Source organism: Poecile atricapillus, chromosome 17 (genome assembly GCF_030490865.1).
Source record: "Poecile atricapillus isolate bPoeAtr1 chromosome 17, bPoeAtr1.hap1, whole genome shotgun sequence".
Taxonomy (NCBI): domain Eukaryota; kingdom Metazoa; phylum Chordata; class Aves; order Passeriformes; family Paridae; genus Poecile; species Poecile atricapillus.
The window spans coordinates 168,984-187,103 of record NC_081265.1 but is presented as its reverse complement, the minus strand read 5'-3'; the positions used below and the strand labels follow the sequence as shown (position 1 = coordinate 187,103).

Here is an 18,120-nt window from a genome sequence, read left to right as displayed (position 1 = left end):
CAAGTATGAAAAAGAAAAACTTTTCATTCACAATTTACAACCAGCTGGTCACCTAGCCACTTTGGGTTTGTTCGTCTTCTAAGTTACCCATCATTTAGACCACTATCTCTACCAAAAACTCAGTTGAAAACAGCACCAGTTTTACTCTGACATATTTTCACAGATGAGCTGTGGGGCACTGTTTGGAACCAGTTTTAAAGCACAATAGGCTGACAGCCTGACAGGTGATTCACTCAAATATAAACTGGGCAGGAAGTTAACCAACCTAGTACCAAAAGAATAATTTACCTACAATATCAAAGAATGAATGAATGATAAAGTAGCTACTTCCAAGCCCTTAACTAAACCAAATAAACACCCTCTCCTCACCATCTTCTTCCCACAACCAGAAGGTCATTATGTAACCTCAATAACATGTAAATTAGCCTGGAATCAATAATGACTAAATTAGATGTCTGAAAGGATAGGAGATGCCAGAAGCAGGAAGGGAATTCTGAAAATCACTTAATTTTCCCTGGTATTTGCACCAACTTAAGCTTTGTATGTGAGCAGGGGCTAAAGAACAGTGACCTTATCTGGACTGCAGGCCAAACCCCAACCTTTTTTAGCCCACAAGAAACCTACTTCTAACTACTAGCTTCTAAGTGAAAAAAACGTAACTGAGAAAAACTGCCTTGATTGTCAGAAGACTGACACTTGGTCTTCAGAAAGATGCCCTCATTCAGTAAACTAACTTTAGGGTCTACAGTAAAAAGAGACTGAAAGTTGCTCTCTTTTAACATAGTTATTATCCAAAGTCCTTCTAGAGAGCAGCAAGAATCAGCTACAGAAAACACCTATCTACCTAGAAAAAATCCTATATACAGGCAAGACTTACTAGTCCTCACTACCTACAGAAAATGCTTGGAACCAATCAACTCATTTGCTTTTGGAGATTCTTCTTTTTGGAGATAACTTCTATTCTTGTTAGAGCACAACAACTATGGAACAATAATTTCTTTAAGGCTGGTCTTGTCCTTTTTTTCTCAGTAAGGATGATTTCCCATACTTTGGCTTCCCCAAATATCAAAAGAAACTCAACAGACACCAGTGGGCCTGAGACTGACCTCTGAGAGTTTATAGTCTCTACCCAGACCTTCCTCGTATTCATTGTGAGACTTCGCCCGCATCAGTGTCACGTTCCCATGATACTTGGAGTCTGGTATATACTTGTCAGCAGCCTTCAGCTTATGGTAAAATGAAGTAGCAGCAAAGCTGAGTGCTTCACGATTGATGTTTGTATGAATCTCAGTTATTAGATCTACAGCAGCATTCACACGAGCCTCCAGATCTTTCAGGGGCAGAAGAACCTCCAGCAGCTGGAAATATTAACATTTTTTCTACATTAATCTCAACAGCTGAGAATTCATCTCCATTTAACAAAAAAAACATACACAGCCTCTTGTGCAATGTCAAGATATATAGATCTTGAAAATAAGAAACATTACCTTATTGTATTCAGTGCCTGTAAATTGCTGAACGAAGGCACACAATGCTTCAGTCTCCAGTGCAGCCTCATTTCCTTGGGTCAGTTTGGCTCTGTAGCTCTGGAAGAGAGAATACAGTGTGAACGTGAGATGGATGTGCCTGATATTAAAAGTCAGATAAAAACAATTAGAGAACCAAAGGTGTGAACTGGGAAAAAAAAGGAAGGGGGGAAATCCCTTCAGGATGGATTAGAAAGCAAATCCACAGGTGGAAATTGCCAAGAGCCCAGTATTCTCTAATGTATAATGAAAATGAAAGGGAAGCCTTAAGCAAGGTTTCCTCGCACCACCACAAGAGGATCTTGACTTGCAGGCACCAGGATCTTCCAGAAGACATACTAACACTATGATTTATCATAGCAAGAGCAACATTTGTGCCTGAACTCTCGCCATTTAATGAGGACCACCTCTCATGTGCTTTTACCCTTCTGTCATCTCTTAAGTATCCAATGTCTACAGCTGTCTTCCAAAATACCTGTGAATTAAAGTCTGTCTGCTTTTCAGATTGCTCGTATCTAGAACAGTAAGCTTTGAGAAAAATGAGCCCTGATGATGGTCCCCAGAAAAAAAGAATCTCCGTGCCCCTTACCTGGGTATATGCTGCCACAAAGGAATGAGACCCATCAAAGAGGAATAAACTGTTGAGTGCATGGGAAGCATTTTGTTGTGCTTGCAGCTGGGAACACATTTCAAAGGCTACACAGGCACCAAAAGAGTATCCAGCAATGCGGTAAGGTCCTTCAGGCTGTATCTGCTTCATGCAGTCAATGTAATAGGCTGCCAGGCTTTGGATGCTGTCCAAAGGAGCGGCTAGAAATAAGGAACTGAGTTAGAAAGACTGGTGAAAAGACATTGGCAGAGACAAATATGTTCTCATGCACTCAGAAACAATCCTGTTGGAAACATCCAGGTTACCTTGCAGGTAAATTACTAAATTATGGTTAACAACTTGCATTCAGGACAAGTAATAGTTATATTCCTGCTTTTCAAGGACAGGTTGAACAGGATGCTTTGACTTTTGCATACATACACTCTCCAATTTAATCTTCTTGATACCACGGATATTTGACATGACCCTCTGCAGACTAATAGGCCTGACACTTGTTCCTCCAAGTTTAGTAGTCTAAAAACAAAGCCCTCTCTAAAAGCAACCACAGATCAGAATGTTATGTTTGCAAACTCGAGATGCTGAAGAACTGAGATACCTTTTGTGCACTGGAGACCATAGCAGGGCATGTGAAGTCTGGAGGCCAGAGTGTAGAAAACTGCAATGGATCCTTCAATGGGGTGAACAAGGAAAAGAGGGCGCTCCATGCTCTGAACTTCATTGAGACGAGTGATTGTTGGCCCTTCTGGGTTCACCAGTAAGTTGTTCAAATCTAGTTTTGGAGGTTCGCCTGGGCCTGTCTTCATCAGTGGGGATGACTTCAGCTCTTTGAAGGAAAGCACACCAGACAAACCCAATTAGCTTCAGGGTCAGTCTTGGTGATATAGCCATAGTCCTAAAGGACAACCTCAGGGCTGCCCTAGATTAGCCTGTTGCCTCAGTACATCATCAGGTCATAGACACGGGGTTTTTCCTACTGTCAGTTGCTTTGCAGCAACTGCAGATACTTTTAGTTTCCTATAGTATGGCATTAGATTGTTTATTCCCCAGACAAGTAAAAGGTCTCAAATGGAATCCCACACACAGCTGCATAACAGTACTCATGCATGCAGCTGCTAGCCAAGCACAAGCACTTGCCTTGCTCATATACCCTGCTCTCAGTAGTCAATACACTTCTGTGACATGAATGTCACTTAAAAGCTATTCAATTATAACTTTATTTCATGATCTGGTAGAGGTTTATGTCACTACAGATGAAATCAACAGATTGGGAGCTTAATTATTTGGACTCAGGTGACTGGTAGCAGCCCTAATCCAGACACTTTACCCTCTGCTGTCCTGGACTTGGAAGAAAGTTCACGCAGTTTGTTGATCGTAAGGAGTCGAATTTCTCTCATGGTCATAACGATGTCATAGTCTCGCTCCAGTGTCTGGCGCACCTCCACACCCATCAAGGAATCCAAGCCCAAGTCAGCCAAGGAACTCTCAGCATTCAGACTACTCACATCACGGACCCCTGAGAACAAAAGAGCATACTAGCAAAAGGCCAATTCCTTTTCAGCTCTGGGCCTCTCTCTAGCAGCTTTCTTCACTTTCTTCTTTCTCTTAAAATCTCAATAAACTGCAGCTGCAGAGCTACAGTTTACCTTCCAGGATCATCTAATACTTTCATAAATCACTTCTTCTACAACCCCCACCTTTGTCATATGGGATCTAGTATTTAAGAGTATGTATTAAATGTGTACAGATTTATGACAGGGGATACATCAATCCCAGCTATACAGCTGTGAATATTTTCACATCAGCTCTAGACCAAATACAGAACAGTCAGTCAGCTAGACAGATTCCACACACTGGAGGCTCCAATTGAAACTGCAGTCCTAGACCTAATGCAACTAATCCTCAGCTACGACGAGATCAAAGTTATCAGTGTCAGTGACGGTTGACTGCAATACTTGATGCATACGACACTGGAGGAAGAGGTGATACATTTAGGCTTCATTTGTCTTTTCCCCTTCAATTTTCACACTGTTCAAACTCTTACCCTTTCCCTACCTGTAAAAGGCCTCTCACAATAACACCTGCATCTACAGCTCTTTGTCCCCTCCTCCACCTTGTGCTGCCCCATGTTCGGGCTTTCCCCCTGTTAGGCTTCATTACTAGCTCCTCCCTTTGTTGCTTTCATACTCTCTTCTTCCAAACTAACCCTATAGCTGATGTGGTTTCCCAATCCCTTTCTGATCACTTCTAAAAGCCACATCTGCTCTGAGAGATCAGATTTGCTGTCTTTTTGGAAGATTTATCTTGCAAGATCTGCACACAACTCCTTAAGTAACACTCAGGAGACTGCCTTTCATTTATCAGTACCTTTTCTGGTAGAAAACAAAGGATCAATAGACATTTCTGCCTGCAAAACAGATAACTGAAGTGGATAGTAGTAGATAGAGTTGACAGCAATTATTCACTACCAACACAAAAATAAGAGACACAATGGTAAAAAGGAGAATCAAGACAGACAGAAGGACATGGCACTTGTAATGCATAATTAATTATGGTTATTAGATGTTCACATGGGATGACAGACAGAGCTGGTAAGTGAATGCACTACCAGTTAAGCAGTAAGTAGAGAAAAGCTTCTTTTTGTGGCATGGGGACATAAGGTGAATGTTTGAAAGCTGGAATAGTACTCAGAAAGTTAGTTATATATTTGCTATCTCATGTGCTGTCCCAGAATTTTTCTCTTGGGGGCTGTTCTTGTTGATTCTCCATTTGGAGAAAGTGTACCAGTTCACTCTAAATAAAACCCAAGACACTGGAGTATATATGCATATCTATGTAAACACAGTAACAGAGAAAACCCCATACAAGAAACAGTCATTATTTGAGAGAAGAAGCAGTGTAAAGGGAAAAAAAAAAAAAAAAGCAAACAGTCTCACAAAAGCAACATTGCCACACCACAGGAGATCAGGAAGAGCTGCTGAACAGAGCACCTACAGCAGCACCACTGCTTTCCAAAAGTAATTAGAGAGTGGGCTCTGTCCAGTAGTGCTTGAGTGACAGCACTTACCCAGGATGTGAGCAACAGCTTCTACAAGATCCCGCTGACTACCTCCTTCAGCTTTCACTGAGACCTTCTCTGCTAGGACAAAACTAGACATGACAGGATGAGGTTGGTTCAGGAAGACATCAAGCACCTCCAGGCATGAGCTCATTTGTTGGGGAATCGTTCCTCCCACGACAATGTCTTTATTTCCCATTGTCTTCATCAAGATACCCACATCACCAATGGCTCCCCATTGGATTGCCAGGCCTGGAGAAGAAATTAGAACACACTAAGCAGCTAACTAAAGCACATGGCAGCAACAGGAGTGAGTTAATAATGAGCTATGCTAAGGCCTGCATTTCCTCAGTACTGTTAAACAGTCAGTATTCATGCACACATGAATGACTCAGGGTAACATCTAGGAGTGGGAAACAGCCTTCAACTATCACTCCAGATAAGTGCACAGGTTTCTGGCAAGCTGGTCCTCACCTGGATGTTTGAAAGATAGTTTATACTGTGCAATGAGTAAAGTCATCTTACCTGGGAGTCCATCATGACATCGCTGCTCACAGATACGCTCCATGGTAGAATTGGCAAAGCCATAATTACTTTGCCCAGCATTTCCTCTTCCACAGCTTACAGAGGAGAACACAACAAAATAGTCCAGGTCTGGACACTTCTTACGAGTTACCCTTGAAGCAGAGCAGGAGAGAGAAGCCCCATCAGAAAAACCTGCTAACTGTATTACTGTTGAAGGCTAGTGCAAGACTAAAACAACTAAGTTTGATAAGTTCCATGACTTTAAAAGCATTTCTTATTTGCCCCTGCTACAGACACTTACCAATCCAAATGAAGGGTGCCTGAATACTTTGGCTTGTTTACCTCCCAGAATAATTCTGGGGTCTGATTTTCAATCATGCCATCTCTAAGGACCTATGGTGGGGGTTGGGGAGAGGGATTAAAAAAGAAAATGTCATTTCAGTATCTTCAGTTTCTCTGTTTAAATATGCCACATGGCTTGAGATATGAGAGGATATTGCTACACAATGTATTTTTGTAACTTCACAGTACAGACATATCCTGAATATCTCAAAATATGACAAAATGGCTTTTGCCAAGTCTGCTTTTTTCAACTTTTTTTTTGTATTGACACTGTAGAAATTCTGGCAAGTTCTACATGGGATTTTTCTTGTCCACAGGAGTCTAGGGCAACAGACTTCCCACAGAACTGAACTCAGTGGCCAAATACTGTTGCTTCTTAGGTCAAGGGAACAGACCCATAAGCCTTTAGTCAGAAGGTAAGACCAAAGCATAGAGTCCTTTGAAATACAGAGAACTTAACTAAAATTGTATGAATTGTATGACTGCCTTTAGCAAAAAAGTCACGTGAATGGATGTTGCCTCTTAAAAGTTCTGAGCATTTCTAGCACTTACCACAGCCAAATTAAAGATGCCTCCAACTGGTCCAAGCTGCAGAGCTTCTTCTATCAATAGCTGTGTTCCTTCTAGTGTTCCAATATCACTGGTAGATACCAACACTTTGATTCCCAGTGCCTTCCACTCTTTAACACGTTTAGCCTGGTAGCCTAAAAAGAATAAAGGTGGACAGTGCCTGGGATGAAGCATTCCAGCCATAAGGCTTTGGTGAAGCCATTCTTTTATGCTTTTCTGACTAGACAGGGACTGAATAACTAAATAATTCTTGATTCAGCTACAAGATAAAAATTGGACAAAATTTGAACAGTAGCTAGAAATCATTTGAATTTCAGAAATTCTAAATAGATGAAGTGGAGAATGGGAGGGAGGGAGGCAGGCAGGCAGGAAGGGTGAATTGAACAAAAATTTGGGTACTGAGATTGGGAAAATTGGCTAGAGTAGAGCAAAGCAACAGATGATAGTTGCACAGCCAGAAATTGAGAAATAGTATTTGACCTATGTTTTTACACACAAGTGGTGTGATTGTGAACTTGCCAAAAGAAATAAGAAACATGTTGAGACAGAGAGAAGTTATGACTGAATTTGTATGAAGAAATGAAGACTATCACTGATAAAAATCTTAATGCTGCCATTATAATCAAACTAATGCCTTAAATATGAGTAAAAATGTTCATGGATGCTATCAGATAGTAAGGTCCATCTTTATAGATGAGCTATCTAAGGAGCAAGAGTGAGCATCCACACATGTAACTTGAGGGACAAAATATCTTTAACAAGGAGTTTTTAGGCCTTTCCTTGTGGCATGTGATCCAACATGCTACAGCCAGTGGACAAGTCAGTGAGTTAGCTAGACTTTGCAGAGGGCATCATAAAGGTAAAAGAAAGGCTACAGAAAAAAACCCCTGTATAAGAGAGGAAATGGGTTGATAGAATTAGGAAGCATAAAAGCAGGAAAGTATTAGTTGGAAGAAAGGGTCAAGCTAAAAGATAGTTCCTCCTTTACAATAAAGGAGACAACTGCTTGAAGTGAGATAATACAGGAAGGGAAAGGAAAGAGATCAAGACATTGTTAGTCATCAATAGGACACTTAAGGAGAAAACTACGAAGTGATGTCTGTTTAAATGCAGTCATATTCCCTGTTCCCTTGCAATTTTTGCTTACCAGTTCGTATGCCAGAACGAGATGTCAGTATAATTTTCTGTGCTCCTCTCTCAACTAGCCACTGTGCCAACTCCAGCCCAAATCCTCCTAGGCCCCCGGTGATGATGTAGGACTTGGTAGGTGGGCAGGAGGTTCGGGAGATTGCAGAGATTTTAACTGGTTCAGACTTTCTTAAAGGATACTCCTTTTCCTCTTCTTGGACCTTCCCCCACAAAAAAAACCACAACAACCAACCAAAAACAACAAACACACACACATGAAAAAGGTAGTTACAATCAGATAATCAGACACATAATGCATCTCTTATCTTTCCATGCTATACTCCTCCAGTCAATGGGAATGAAACTTGTAGAACCAGTGCCAGACTTGACAGTTAAAATTGTGACAGTGTCAGGCATAAAAATTGACCCTGTGCTGCCCTACTCATAGAACTTCAACTCAAAATGGATCAAAATATCCAATAGTCACCAGAGGATGGCCAGATGCATCACAGAATCAAAATCATTGTCTCGTTACCTTGATCATAACTTTGCCAATATGTTTTCCTTGTGCCATGAATCTGAAGGCAGCTTCGACCTCTTCTTTGTTGAAGACTGTACTCTTCAGGGGCTTTACTACACCATCTCTTATGCCTTTCTTCAACAACTCTGATACTACTTCCCACTCTTGGTTTCCCTCATCGAATATTGAATCTAGCAGGATCCCATGAAATGCCACATTCTTGAGGAAGAGAGACATTCCTAGAAAAAGCAACTAGGTTACGACCTGACGCTGCTGACTTTTCAAAATGGAGCCTATCATCTGCTTCAGAAACATTTCTGGGCCGGTCACAGGAATAAAGCAGTCAGATGCTTGAATTCTACATTTTCCAAACTCATTCTTGCATATGGCCTCCAATACATAATGTTATGTTGCTCTCTTACAAGCAGACCAGTTTCACAGAAACTCTACTCCAAAAAATTGTGTGTTGAGAGGACAGGCTATATCATGGTCAGTCTGGTATTTAAAAGGACATTTTTTCGGACTAGTGACACCTGAGTTAGAGTCACAGGGGAACTAGAATCCTACATCCATCACGTCTATCTCCACAGGAGACTCTTCCTCAAAGCAAGGTTTTCCAACATGATAGGATCTTTTGAAATTTAATTAGAATAAGGAAGCAGGCTGTTGCACTATATGCAATCATTCTATAACAGGAGAGCATTGATGTAATTTTTCACTAACATCACTTTACAATATACAAAATTTTTTTCCCATCCAAGAGAAGTCAGGGTTATCTTGCCCTGTGCCTTCAGAACTGGTAGATTCTGTTAACTGCCTTGAGACACAAGAGGCCTTGCAGAGGGGTCTGGATAGACTGGAACATTGAGCAATAATCATTGACATAAAATTTAACAAATGCCAATTGTGCACTTGAGACCAAGTAAACCAGACACAAGTATAAATTGTGGGGAGGCTGGAGAGCTGTCCTGCAGAAAAGGACCTGGGGGTGCTAGGCAGCAGCTAAAACCTAATGAGAGGTATTTCTCAATGTCCTATCTTACCAAGACGACTGTTGTTAGACAGATCAAATTTGCCTATTTCCAAGAAGCGCCCATGTCGAGCAAGACAACGTAAACTGGCTTGGAGCTTCTCTTCTGCCAAGGAATTTAACACGAGGTTGACACCTGCAATGAAAGGAGAGGCACCTTCTTAACTCTGCTGAGAGCCTAACTTGGTCTTCTGGCAACACACTGTCTTTAGAATGCACAGCTGCATAATGTGGCTTTGTTGACTAAAAAAAAAGGAAAAATGTTTCTTGAACTTCACCTTTTCCGTTGGTAATTCGAAGGATATGTTGCTCAAAGGTAGTATCTCTGGAGCTGGAAAAGCTATTAGCATCTAGCTCTGGGAATCTTGCTTGGAGATACTTACGTTTCTCAGTAGAACCTGGAAGTAGGAGACAGGTTGAAAGAGGTCACTAATTTCATTTTTATGATGAAAAAGCCCATTTTCTGCTGCACATCTTTTCCCCAAGTACTGTTAAGTATGAGAAGCCATCTCCAAGCTTGCAGTCTCTCAAGATGTCAGACTTTAAGACAAAGGCTGTCTGATTGCTACTGCTCGTTTATGAGATAGAGCAAGGACCAGAAACAGATCAGAGCCTTTCAATGGACAGGCATTGGATTCATATTACTAAATTTAAAACGAGGAAGCCATGATTTTCTTCCACATTTTTGATTATACAGTGTACAGACACAGATAAATTTAACTGTGGTGTGGAATTTTCAAGCACAGAGTAGTAGCTGTATTTACAGTGTAACTGTTCCCAGCCCGGAAACTAGATCAAAGCTACAGGAGCTCATTTTGGGGGGAGGAAATAAGTATATACCTAAATAGGTATAGATGCTTACATAGGTATAGATGCATACACACACATGCCTCCTCTATTTATTATTTATAACCTATTTCTCCCCATGACTTCGGGCCCTCAGTACTCACCTACAGTAGCAAAGACACGGCAGCCCATGCTCAGGGCAATGGCAATGGCTGCTTGGCCCACACCTCCTGAGCCAGAGTGAATAAGGATACTCTCACCCTTCTTCATACCACCTCGAACCACCAAAGCATAATAAGCAGTGGCATAAACCACAGGCACTGAAGCTGCTTCTTCCAGAGTCCTAAGGAGCAAAGTGGAAGAGCTATCTTTAGCCTTGGGAAAGACTACTAGATTCTCCTGACAAAACGTGCCCTTCTGCAACAGAAAGGTTCTGTCACTGAGATAGATAAGGAAGTGTAAGTGGTTGCCAGTCATACAGCAAACTACCACAGCTGCCAAGCACAGCCAAGTTTCATCATTCTGCAAAAATACTTCAGTAGCTAACCAGTAACATAGCCAACACTAATATCCCAGTGTATACTGAAACGGGTGAAGCTAAGAGCCCAAAAAAAGATGAGAACCTTGTGCAAGCCACTGTACAAAAATTAGGGCTGAACTCCTGCGGTGAATCTAATCCAAAATCTTACAGTTGCCTGGGACACTACAGCCCTGTTAACATTTCCCGGAGGGGACGCTACCTATTGTGCAGCACTTAGGTTTGATCAGGGCTGTTACCAGCCCCAGGCAGGAAGGCAAATCTTAACCAGAAAACAAAAGTTGACCTACCAGTTTTCAGGCACCTCCCACAGAAACTTTTTCTCACAGTCTACCACTGTGGCCAGTCCCTTTGCTGGCAGCAATCCCATCACTCTTCTTCCAGCCAGGTCCCGTCCTGAGAACTCCATGCCCAGCATGCATTGCTGCAAAGCCCAGTTACCTGAAAGAACATTATCACCTTTTACAAAAAAATTCTCTTCTAAAATTTCTTTACTATAGTAGCAGTCCCTGAATGTCTAAACTCCAGACAGGAAGAGCGCTGGGATTTGTCTATTCTGTGCACAGTTCATAAGTTGCCATAGTTAATGTCTCACTCCAACAGCAGTGGAAAAGGACTTGCTCTCATTAAATCTGAAGTATTTATTCTTGATGATATTGCTTTACTTTCCAGTTTTATCTGAGTAATTTCATTAAAACATCTTGTTTCAGAGGCAATTCTGTTCCTCAGAAAAAGAATGATACATAAATTAGAAAGGATGATCACTGCAAAAATATACTGTGAAGTATGAATTTTTGCTAAGTCACATTTTAGGCAGACACTAATGTCAGTCATAGAATCATAGAATACTTTGTGTTGGAAGGGACCTTAAAGATCATCTACTTCCAACCTTTGGCCATGGGCAGGGGCACCTTCCATTATGCCAGGTGGTTCAGTCATAAACAGGAGCCCAGCCTTACTCAACTTACTAAGTTTTTACATATTCCATCCCCTGTCTTTTAAATACATATTTTAAAATAATTTCATAGACATTACATTAATTCTTAACTCACTATAAAGCAAGGTAATACCACCTCCATTTTGTAAACAGGCAATTACTTCATTGTGCATTTTTCTTCCCTGAAATCCAAGCATGTCCAACTACATGGCAACATGAAACTTCAACATTCTCACCTTGGTATTTACCATGCCCATCTCTGGAACCTCCATCAACTTGTTTTACCCCACACTTGGTATCTATGCAATGCAGCAAAGCAACATTTCTCAGAGCATAGTTTGTTAATTGTGCAATATAAAAAAATGGAACTGTAACTGGAAGTAGAACTTGGGAACTTTTGGTGTATGACCCTGCAGCAAGGCTGTACTTCCTTCTCAAAAGCATGCTTTCTGTCATACTGGCATGCAATCTAGCCAGTGCTAAACTAACAATCAAGAGATTAATTCTAGAACACCAATACATAAATACATTTCCTTCTAGTGTAACTTTAACTCACCAGGGATAGCATCTGGAGAAAGCTTCCCCGTAGCCAGCATAATGTCCCGGAAGTTGAGAGATGCATAATAGACTTTGCAGAGTAAAACATTGGGATTAGTTGTGTGGAAGTGTCGAAGTGGGGAGACAATCCAGCGAAGAGATGAGAGATCTCCACGAGTTAACACATTTACATAGGCATATTCTGTCAGCTCCTGAGGTTGTGCTGCAGAAGAAGGAACAGTAAGAATTTACACACATTAACAGAGGTACGTGCTTTCCAAAATGAATAAATTCCTTGTGCAATTTTCACCACCTCCTCCATTTGCTTATCCAGAGAGCCCTTTCTTGCTTTGCAATACTACGGATGGCCTAAAATAGGCTATCATTCCGCCTGGCACCACAGTGTGCTGTTCACTTTGAGCTGGAGCAGAAGAATTCAAAATTCTTCATTAAAAATAATAATAAAGGGCAACTGTGGGAACAATAACTACACATTTTCTATTAAAAAATTCATTCAGATTCAAGGATTTGCAAGTGATCCTTAGCTCTCAAAGGCTGTACCTTGCTGCAATGGGAGATGCCTGAAGGAGCCCCACTTGCCATCACGATACACATTCATCACCAGGTCATTCTGAACAATCTTCTGCATCTCCAGGGAAGAAAGACTTGTGGGTGGGACAGCAGATGAAGGGTTCAAGTTGGAAATGAACACACACCTGAAGACAAGAGTTGTCATTTTGTTTGTTTTGCTATAGGCCTGAGAAGAAGCTAACACAAATATCTCATCTCCCAAATGTGACTCAAGGGCACGCTTACATACCTGATTCGGTGGCCTTCTGCTTCAAGGCGAAGGCAGTTCACCATTCCCAAAATTCCTGAGTTCGCACAACTGGTGGCAGTCAACCACACAGGCTTCTCTGACGGGTCAGCCAAGACCTCCTACAAGACATACCCCAAAGTGTTTTACTAGGAACCATGAAGAAAATAGCCCTCATATCCTTTGGCAGAGATTAGCAACTTCTATTTCATTAAAAGTAGCTGAACACACACACACATTCTTCTTTTAACACTCCTAAATATCTCATTTAGAAAGAATAATGATTTGGAAATTCAGATACCTAGGACACAGGAATTCTCACCTTTAAGGATTCAACCCACTTATAGTTCATCTCATCTACTGGCAGAAAAACGGGTGTTTTGACAGAGGCTTGTCGACGACACAGGAAAATAACTGAGCCAAAGAATGACTTCTTCATGGCAACAAGATTCAATGAAGCTTTGCTGAATAATTCTTCCCACTGTGCCTGTCAAATCAGGCAAAGCAACATATTAACAGCAAAGTCAAAAGTCAGATTTTCAGTCTTTTTCTTGAAAGCTTGCTCTGTACTGTCTCAGTACAAATACAAGTTTGATTAACGTAACAGTGTTTTATGCACATCTAGACTACTCTTTTTTCCCTAAGGGATCTTCCAAAAGTGGGAGCACAAATATCTCAAAGTCCTGGTAAGGGAATTTCTCTTATAACACTAAGATGTCACTGAGCAGTGACCATGCCATCAAATTCCATAGGGTATCTGAATGGGTCTACCCTATGTCACATAAGCCCTTTTTGCACAGAGTTGGGGAGAAGCGCCTCTATGTCTCAGTTACATTAAAATGATATTTCAGAAAAATAAAAAAATGAAAACCCATGGATATGGCATATCCAGAAACACTTAAGGATCTACTCTCTGAATGCAATAAAGATGACTCCAGGCTCTCAGAAGCATCCATTTGCTTTTCATATACCAGGCACAGATAAGCAGAAGGTTATTACAGTGTGATCCCTTATATCAAGGGCCAGGGACAATGTCTGTATCTGGAAAACTTTGAGAACTATATGAAGTCCGGCACACTCTTGCCTAGCTTGTATAATTTCCTTCAGAAAAGGTGCATTCAACAGACACGTATCTTCTCCCAGTGATTTGCTAATACCAGGCTACTGATACTAATTACAGAGCTATGCTTTTTGTTAATGGTGCCAGTAGCATTTCAGTGTCTTCTCTTTATCCCCCTGTTTATCAGGAAAGATGCAAAGGATTTAATCTTCTCAAATACCCTTGAAAAATGTCTGCAGGAAGTGAAGGGCTAGAATCCATGTAAATGCAAAATTCAAAATCCAACTACCCCACCCCAGAATTATAAACAAAACCCAAACTCTCTGAAGTGTTACTCTCTTATTATTCTAGAAGAAGAGAGCCGAGAGGCCACATCCTCTCAAATCGAGAAAAGTAAGTAAGTTCTGCAGAGGTGCTTTTTTCCATTACTGCTTGGTCTAACAGCTGCCAAGAGAAGATGATACCCCAGTTTCCACCCTTACCCTTGCCATTCACTCTCCTCTTGTGTCAGCTTTGGCATTAATTTATCTGCATGATATACTGCTTTGAAGACATAGCGCTGACACCCTTCTCTCCCTCGTCCAACTTCTCAGGGCTTATTTTACTGTATCTCATTATGGGATCAGATAATGTAGGGAGGAGGAAAGGAAGAAAAGAAAAATACAAGAGAAAACTCTTCCTTCTGGGGGTGCTTTAACATTAGAAAAAAATAACTAGCTTGTATAATTGCACTCCAAGCAGTAGTATCAAAAGTAAGAGAGAGATACTGAAGCATTTCAGAATCCTACAGTGATAAAAGCTGTACTGCATCCAGCAATGCAGCACATGATTTTAACGATAAAGAAATTGTCCTGGCCAGTGTTTTCATATGGATTAGACATATATACAATGAATAATTTTCAGTGCACTAAGAAAGGCTTTCCCAACTGAACTTACAGTTCACTGTCTCAACCTAATATGTAGTAATTTGCAAGTCCTCTCTTCGGAAGAAATGTTTATTAGGTATTTCTGCAGAAGGCTTCAGTGGAAAGGCATGCAAGCAACACCTACTATACATTCACCATCAAGGCATCTGCAAGCATCAGTCTCAGACTATCCATGGTGAAAGTATCTGTCCTTCCAGGAGGCTTACCTCACTTAGGAAGCTGTGTTTCTGCTGCAGATCTGGGCTTGTAAGGAAACTGACAATTTCTCCAAGAGTTTCTCCCTTAAGAAGAGTGTGTAGCAAAACAAACCCTCCTTCTTTCACAGCAGCTGCCAAGTTAGAGAGCATTTCAGCGGTATTCACTGAAACACTTGTTGAACAGTTGTATACCACCAGGTCAGCATCAGTCAGATTTCCAGAGGGAAGGCTAGTGGGATCCCACTGCCTAGAGACAACACCAGCATCTTGTAGCTCTGTTTCAATAGCTGAAAGGTTTTCCAGGACGCAGTCAGTGGCAATGTAGTCCACCTGCAACAGGGGCTGAGCATTCAGAATATTTTTCACACGAGAGAACAGTTGTCCACTTCCTGCATTAGCCTGTGGGGAAAAAGAAGGGGAAGGAAAAGGAAAAGGAGAAACTAAATCAAAACATGAATGATAGCCAGAATTATAACCAGAACAACAGCAGTATGTAATCAGGTTACTGAAAGGCCTAGAAACACTAGCTACAGTCCCAACCCAGGCTTCCAACTAACCTCTACTATCTTCATCCTATGACTGATCATGTTCTCCAATGCCACATCCAGGCAAGTCCTCAACTCTGCAGAATCCAGTAATCCACTGAGAAGAGGGTCATTTTGGAAGTGCGTTTTCTCTCGAATCACAACTTGTTGCAGCTCCGAATGGAGGTTTCCATTCAGTTCCAGACAGCAGATCTCAGCGAGGATATGCTGAAGGCCCTTCTGTGTGGGTGAGGACTCTGTAGCAGCCGCTGCAGCTTCTAGTCCAGGGATAACTAATTTGACCCCATGCACTGCCACCTTAGACTGCAAGTTCTGGATCAGACCTATGGAATATAAGGGGAAATGAAAGGAAGAGTCAAGATTTTCCAAGAATTCTTTTTCTCCTTGCCTTCATTTGCTACACCAGCTGATCAGCATCACGTATTTCAGCATCCTATATCATTAGCCCAGCCACACAGATAGAGCATAGCCTCTGTACATCCACATGATTATGTATTTTGCAGTAGCTGCCCCATGCAAGTAGGCTTTGTAGTAAAATAAACTAAACCCCCACAGTTACCTGTGGTAAGACTGACTGATAGAGGGCAACTAACAGAAGACTTCTGATTGATTTAGGGAGCTGTGGAGGAAAATTTTAAGTTTCTGCAGATGCAAAAACACTAAAATGCCTTTTTGCTTTACAAACTGATGGGAAATAGTTCATCATGACTGATGATCAGGAACTGGATTACAAAAATGTCTGCAGATTACAAAAAAAAAAAAAATTACAAAAATTCCAAAAAAATAACAGAGTTCTACAAACAATTGTTTTGATGTGTGCCTCACTAAAGCATTTCCCTGTTTGGATATGCGCCCACAGTCAAATGGGAACAAGGATGTCACCTTGCCTATCTTGGCAGTTCACAGGAAAAAACAAAACAAGGACATAAACTCACTTTAGTAAGCTCTCCTGTCAGCGTCTAAAGCAAGTAGGTTGGATTTCTCCTTAAAGATGATTTGTACCTCTCTGCTTGCAGAAGGGAGTGGTGCCATCTGACATCACATCTGACTGTTATAGAAGGATAAATGTCCTTCTTCATGACTTTTTACTCTTTTCCACATTCTAGAGATCTTAGGCAGAACTAGCTCTTAGCTTCTAGCAATCGTATAGTGATCCCTTGCTGAAGTCTTCTACAGAGACCACCACTTAGTATCTTGGATATTCTGAAGTATGAACAGCTTCTCTCAGACACTTCTCTCAGGCTGGAAGATTCTCCTAGTATGACAAGAAAGCAATCCCACTCTACCTTTGCAGCACTCCAGATAGGCATGAAGATGGGCACTGGAAGACAAACAGCTACTCTCAGTGTAGGGCACAAAGCAGAATTTTTCCAGAGTGGGAGGTATCTGTTCCTGTTGTCGTCGTGGTGCCACAGAAGCATGAAGACCATTGATTTGAACACCTCCTGCTTTAAGGCTATCAAGGCAGTGGTCCACAATAACTTCAAAGGCTAAAAGTCAGGAAATAAATGGAAGTTTGAAACAAAAAAAAAATTTTGTCCAAGGTGATCTGACGAACAACACTATGTCAGGCTCTTACATAGAGAGGTTACAGAGTTGCAGAATAGCTTGGAGACTAAGAGCGCCCCCCAAAGTCCGTCCAACTACTTCAGAATTCACACATTCACCCAAGCAGCCAAAGCAACCAGCAAAAGTTCAAGCATGAGAGACATTACCTTCTATATTGTCCTGGTATTGGCACACCTGCTCTCGATGCAGCACTGGATCAATAGAGACTGAGCGAATCCTCGTGGGTAAGCGCAGACTGCGGCCACTCTCAGGTAAGATCAGCATATGGAGCAGAGTGTCAAGGAAGGTCACCCAGTTCCCATTCCACAGAACTTTCCCTGTACTTGCTGCAGAAGAGGAAGAGAAAGCCTCACTATTTCATCATTTATCAGATGCTAGAATGTCATTGCTTATTAAACGCCAAGTTTGGTGTATGTACCCAGCTTCCCCTGTAAACTCCAGCAGACAGTTCTACATTGGAGAGAACAGCTTTCCCAATGCTGTATTGGAATTCCTGCTTTTTCTCTCTTATCACACAATATATAATTACCTCACAAGACACAGTCAGGTGAGCTCTTAATACAACTGGAATTAAAAGATCAAATAGTCATCATTACAAAATCCAGGCTCACTGTGCTTCTTTTGAAAGGAAATTCACCTTCACTGTTGCATTCTAGAACACCCTGGAAAGTTGGTCCATAATTATATCCACGCAGATGCAGCTCTTGATAAATATCTTCTTTTAAGAGCCCAGGCTTTGAGCTCCTGTCTACTTGAGTACAAAAGCCATCTGGCTGGTTACGGAAATTCTTCTGAGCAGTGTTTTCTAGGAGGGAAATCTTCCCTGAAGGGCACAGTAACAAGAGTAACAATCATTATCAGTGTTTATTAATAATGGATTTTACTAAGACCATATACATGCA

At 41.3% G+C, this 18,120-nt stretch overlaps 1 protein-coding gene across 1 annotated transcript in view; it reads right to left on the bottom strand.

The window, feature by feature from the left end:
- Nucleotides 1-18,120, bottom strand: part of FASN (fatty acid synthase) — a 41,753-nt gene that overhangs the window by 1,901 nt on the left and 21,732 nt on the right. Inside the window, exons 19-42 of the mRNA XM_058851996.1 lie at nt 17,856-18,041; nt 17,365-17,544; nt 16,936-17,139; nt 15,662-15,972; nt 15,114-15,503; nt 13,244-13,408; nt 12,925-13,043; nt 12,666-12,820; nt 12,124-12,327; nt 10,921-11,071; nt 10,257-10,435; nt 9,585-9,704; nt 9,320-9,442; nt 8,292-8,515; nt 7,776-7,977; nt 6,611-6,762; nt 6,018-6,109; nt 5,717-5,868; nt 5,201-5,443; nt 3,461-3,649; nt 2,732-2,959; nt 2,116-2,336; nt 1,488-1,586; nt 1,107-1,358 (exon numbers count right to left, since the gene is read on the bottom strand). Of these exons, the coding sequence (XP_058707979.1) occupies nt 1,107-1,358; nt 1,488-1,586; nt 2,116-2,336; nt 2,732-2,959; nt 3,461-3,649; nt 5,201-5,443; nt 5,717-5,868; nt 6,018-6,109; nt 6,611-6,762; nt 7,776-7,977; nt 8,292-8,515; nt 9,320-9,442; nt 9,585-9,704; nt 10,257-10,435; nt 10,921-11,071; nt 12,124-12,327; nt 12,666-12,820; nt 12,925-13,043; nt 13,244-13,408; nt 15,114-15,503; nt 15,662-15,972; nt 16,936-17,139; nt 17,365-17,544; nt 17,856-18,041 (4,541 nt within the window). The remainder of the gene's footprint in view (nt 1-1,106; nt 1,359-1,487; nt 1,587-2,115; nt 2,337-2,731; nt 2,960-3,460; nt 3,650-5,200; nt 5,444-5,716; nt 5,869-6,017; nt 6,110-6,610; nt 6,763-7,775; nt 7,978-8,291; nt 8,516-9,319; nt 9,443-9,584; nt 9,705-10,256; nt 10,436-10,920; nt 11,072-12,123; nt 12,328-12,665; nt 12,821-12,924; nt 13,044-13,243; nt 13,409-15,113; nt 15,504-15,661; nt 15,973-16,935; nt 17,140-17,364; nt 17,545-17,855; nt 18,042-18,120) is intronic.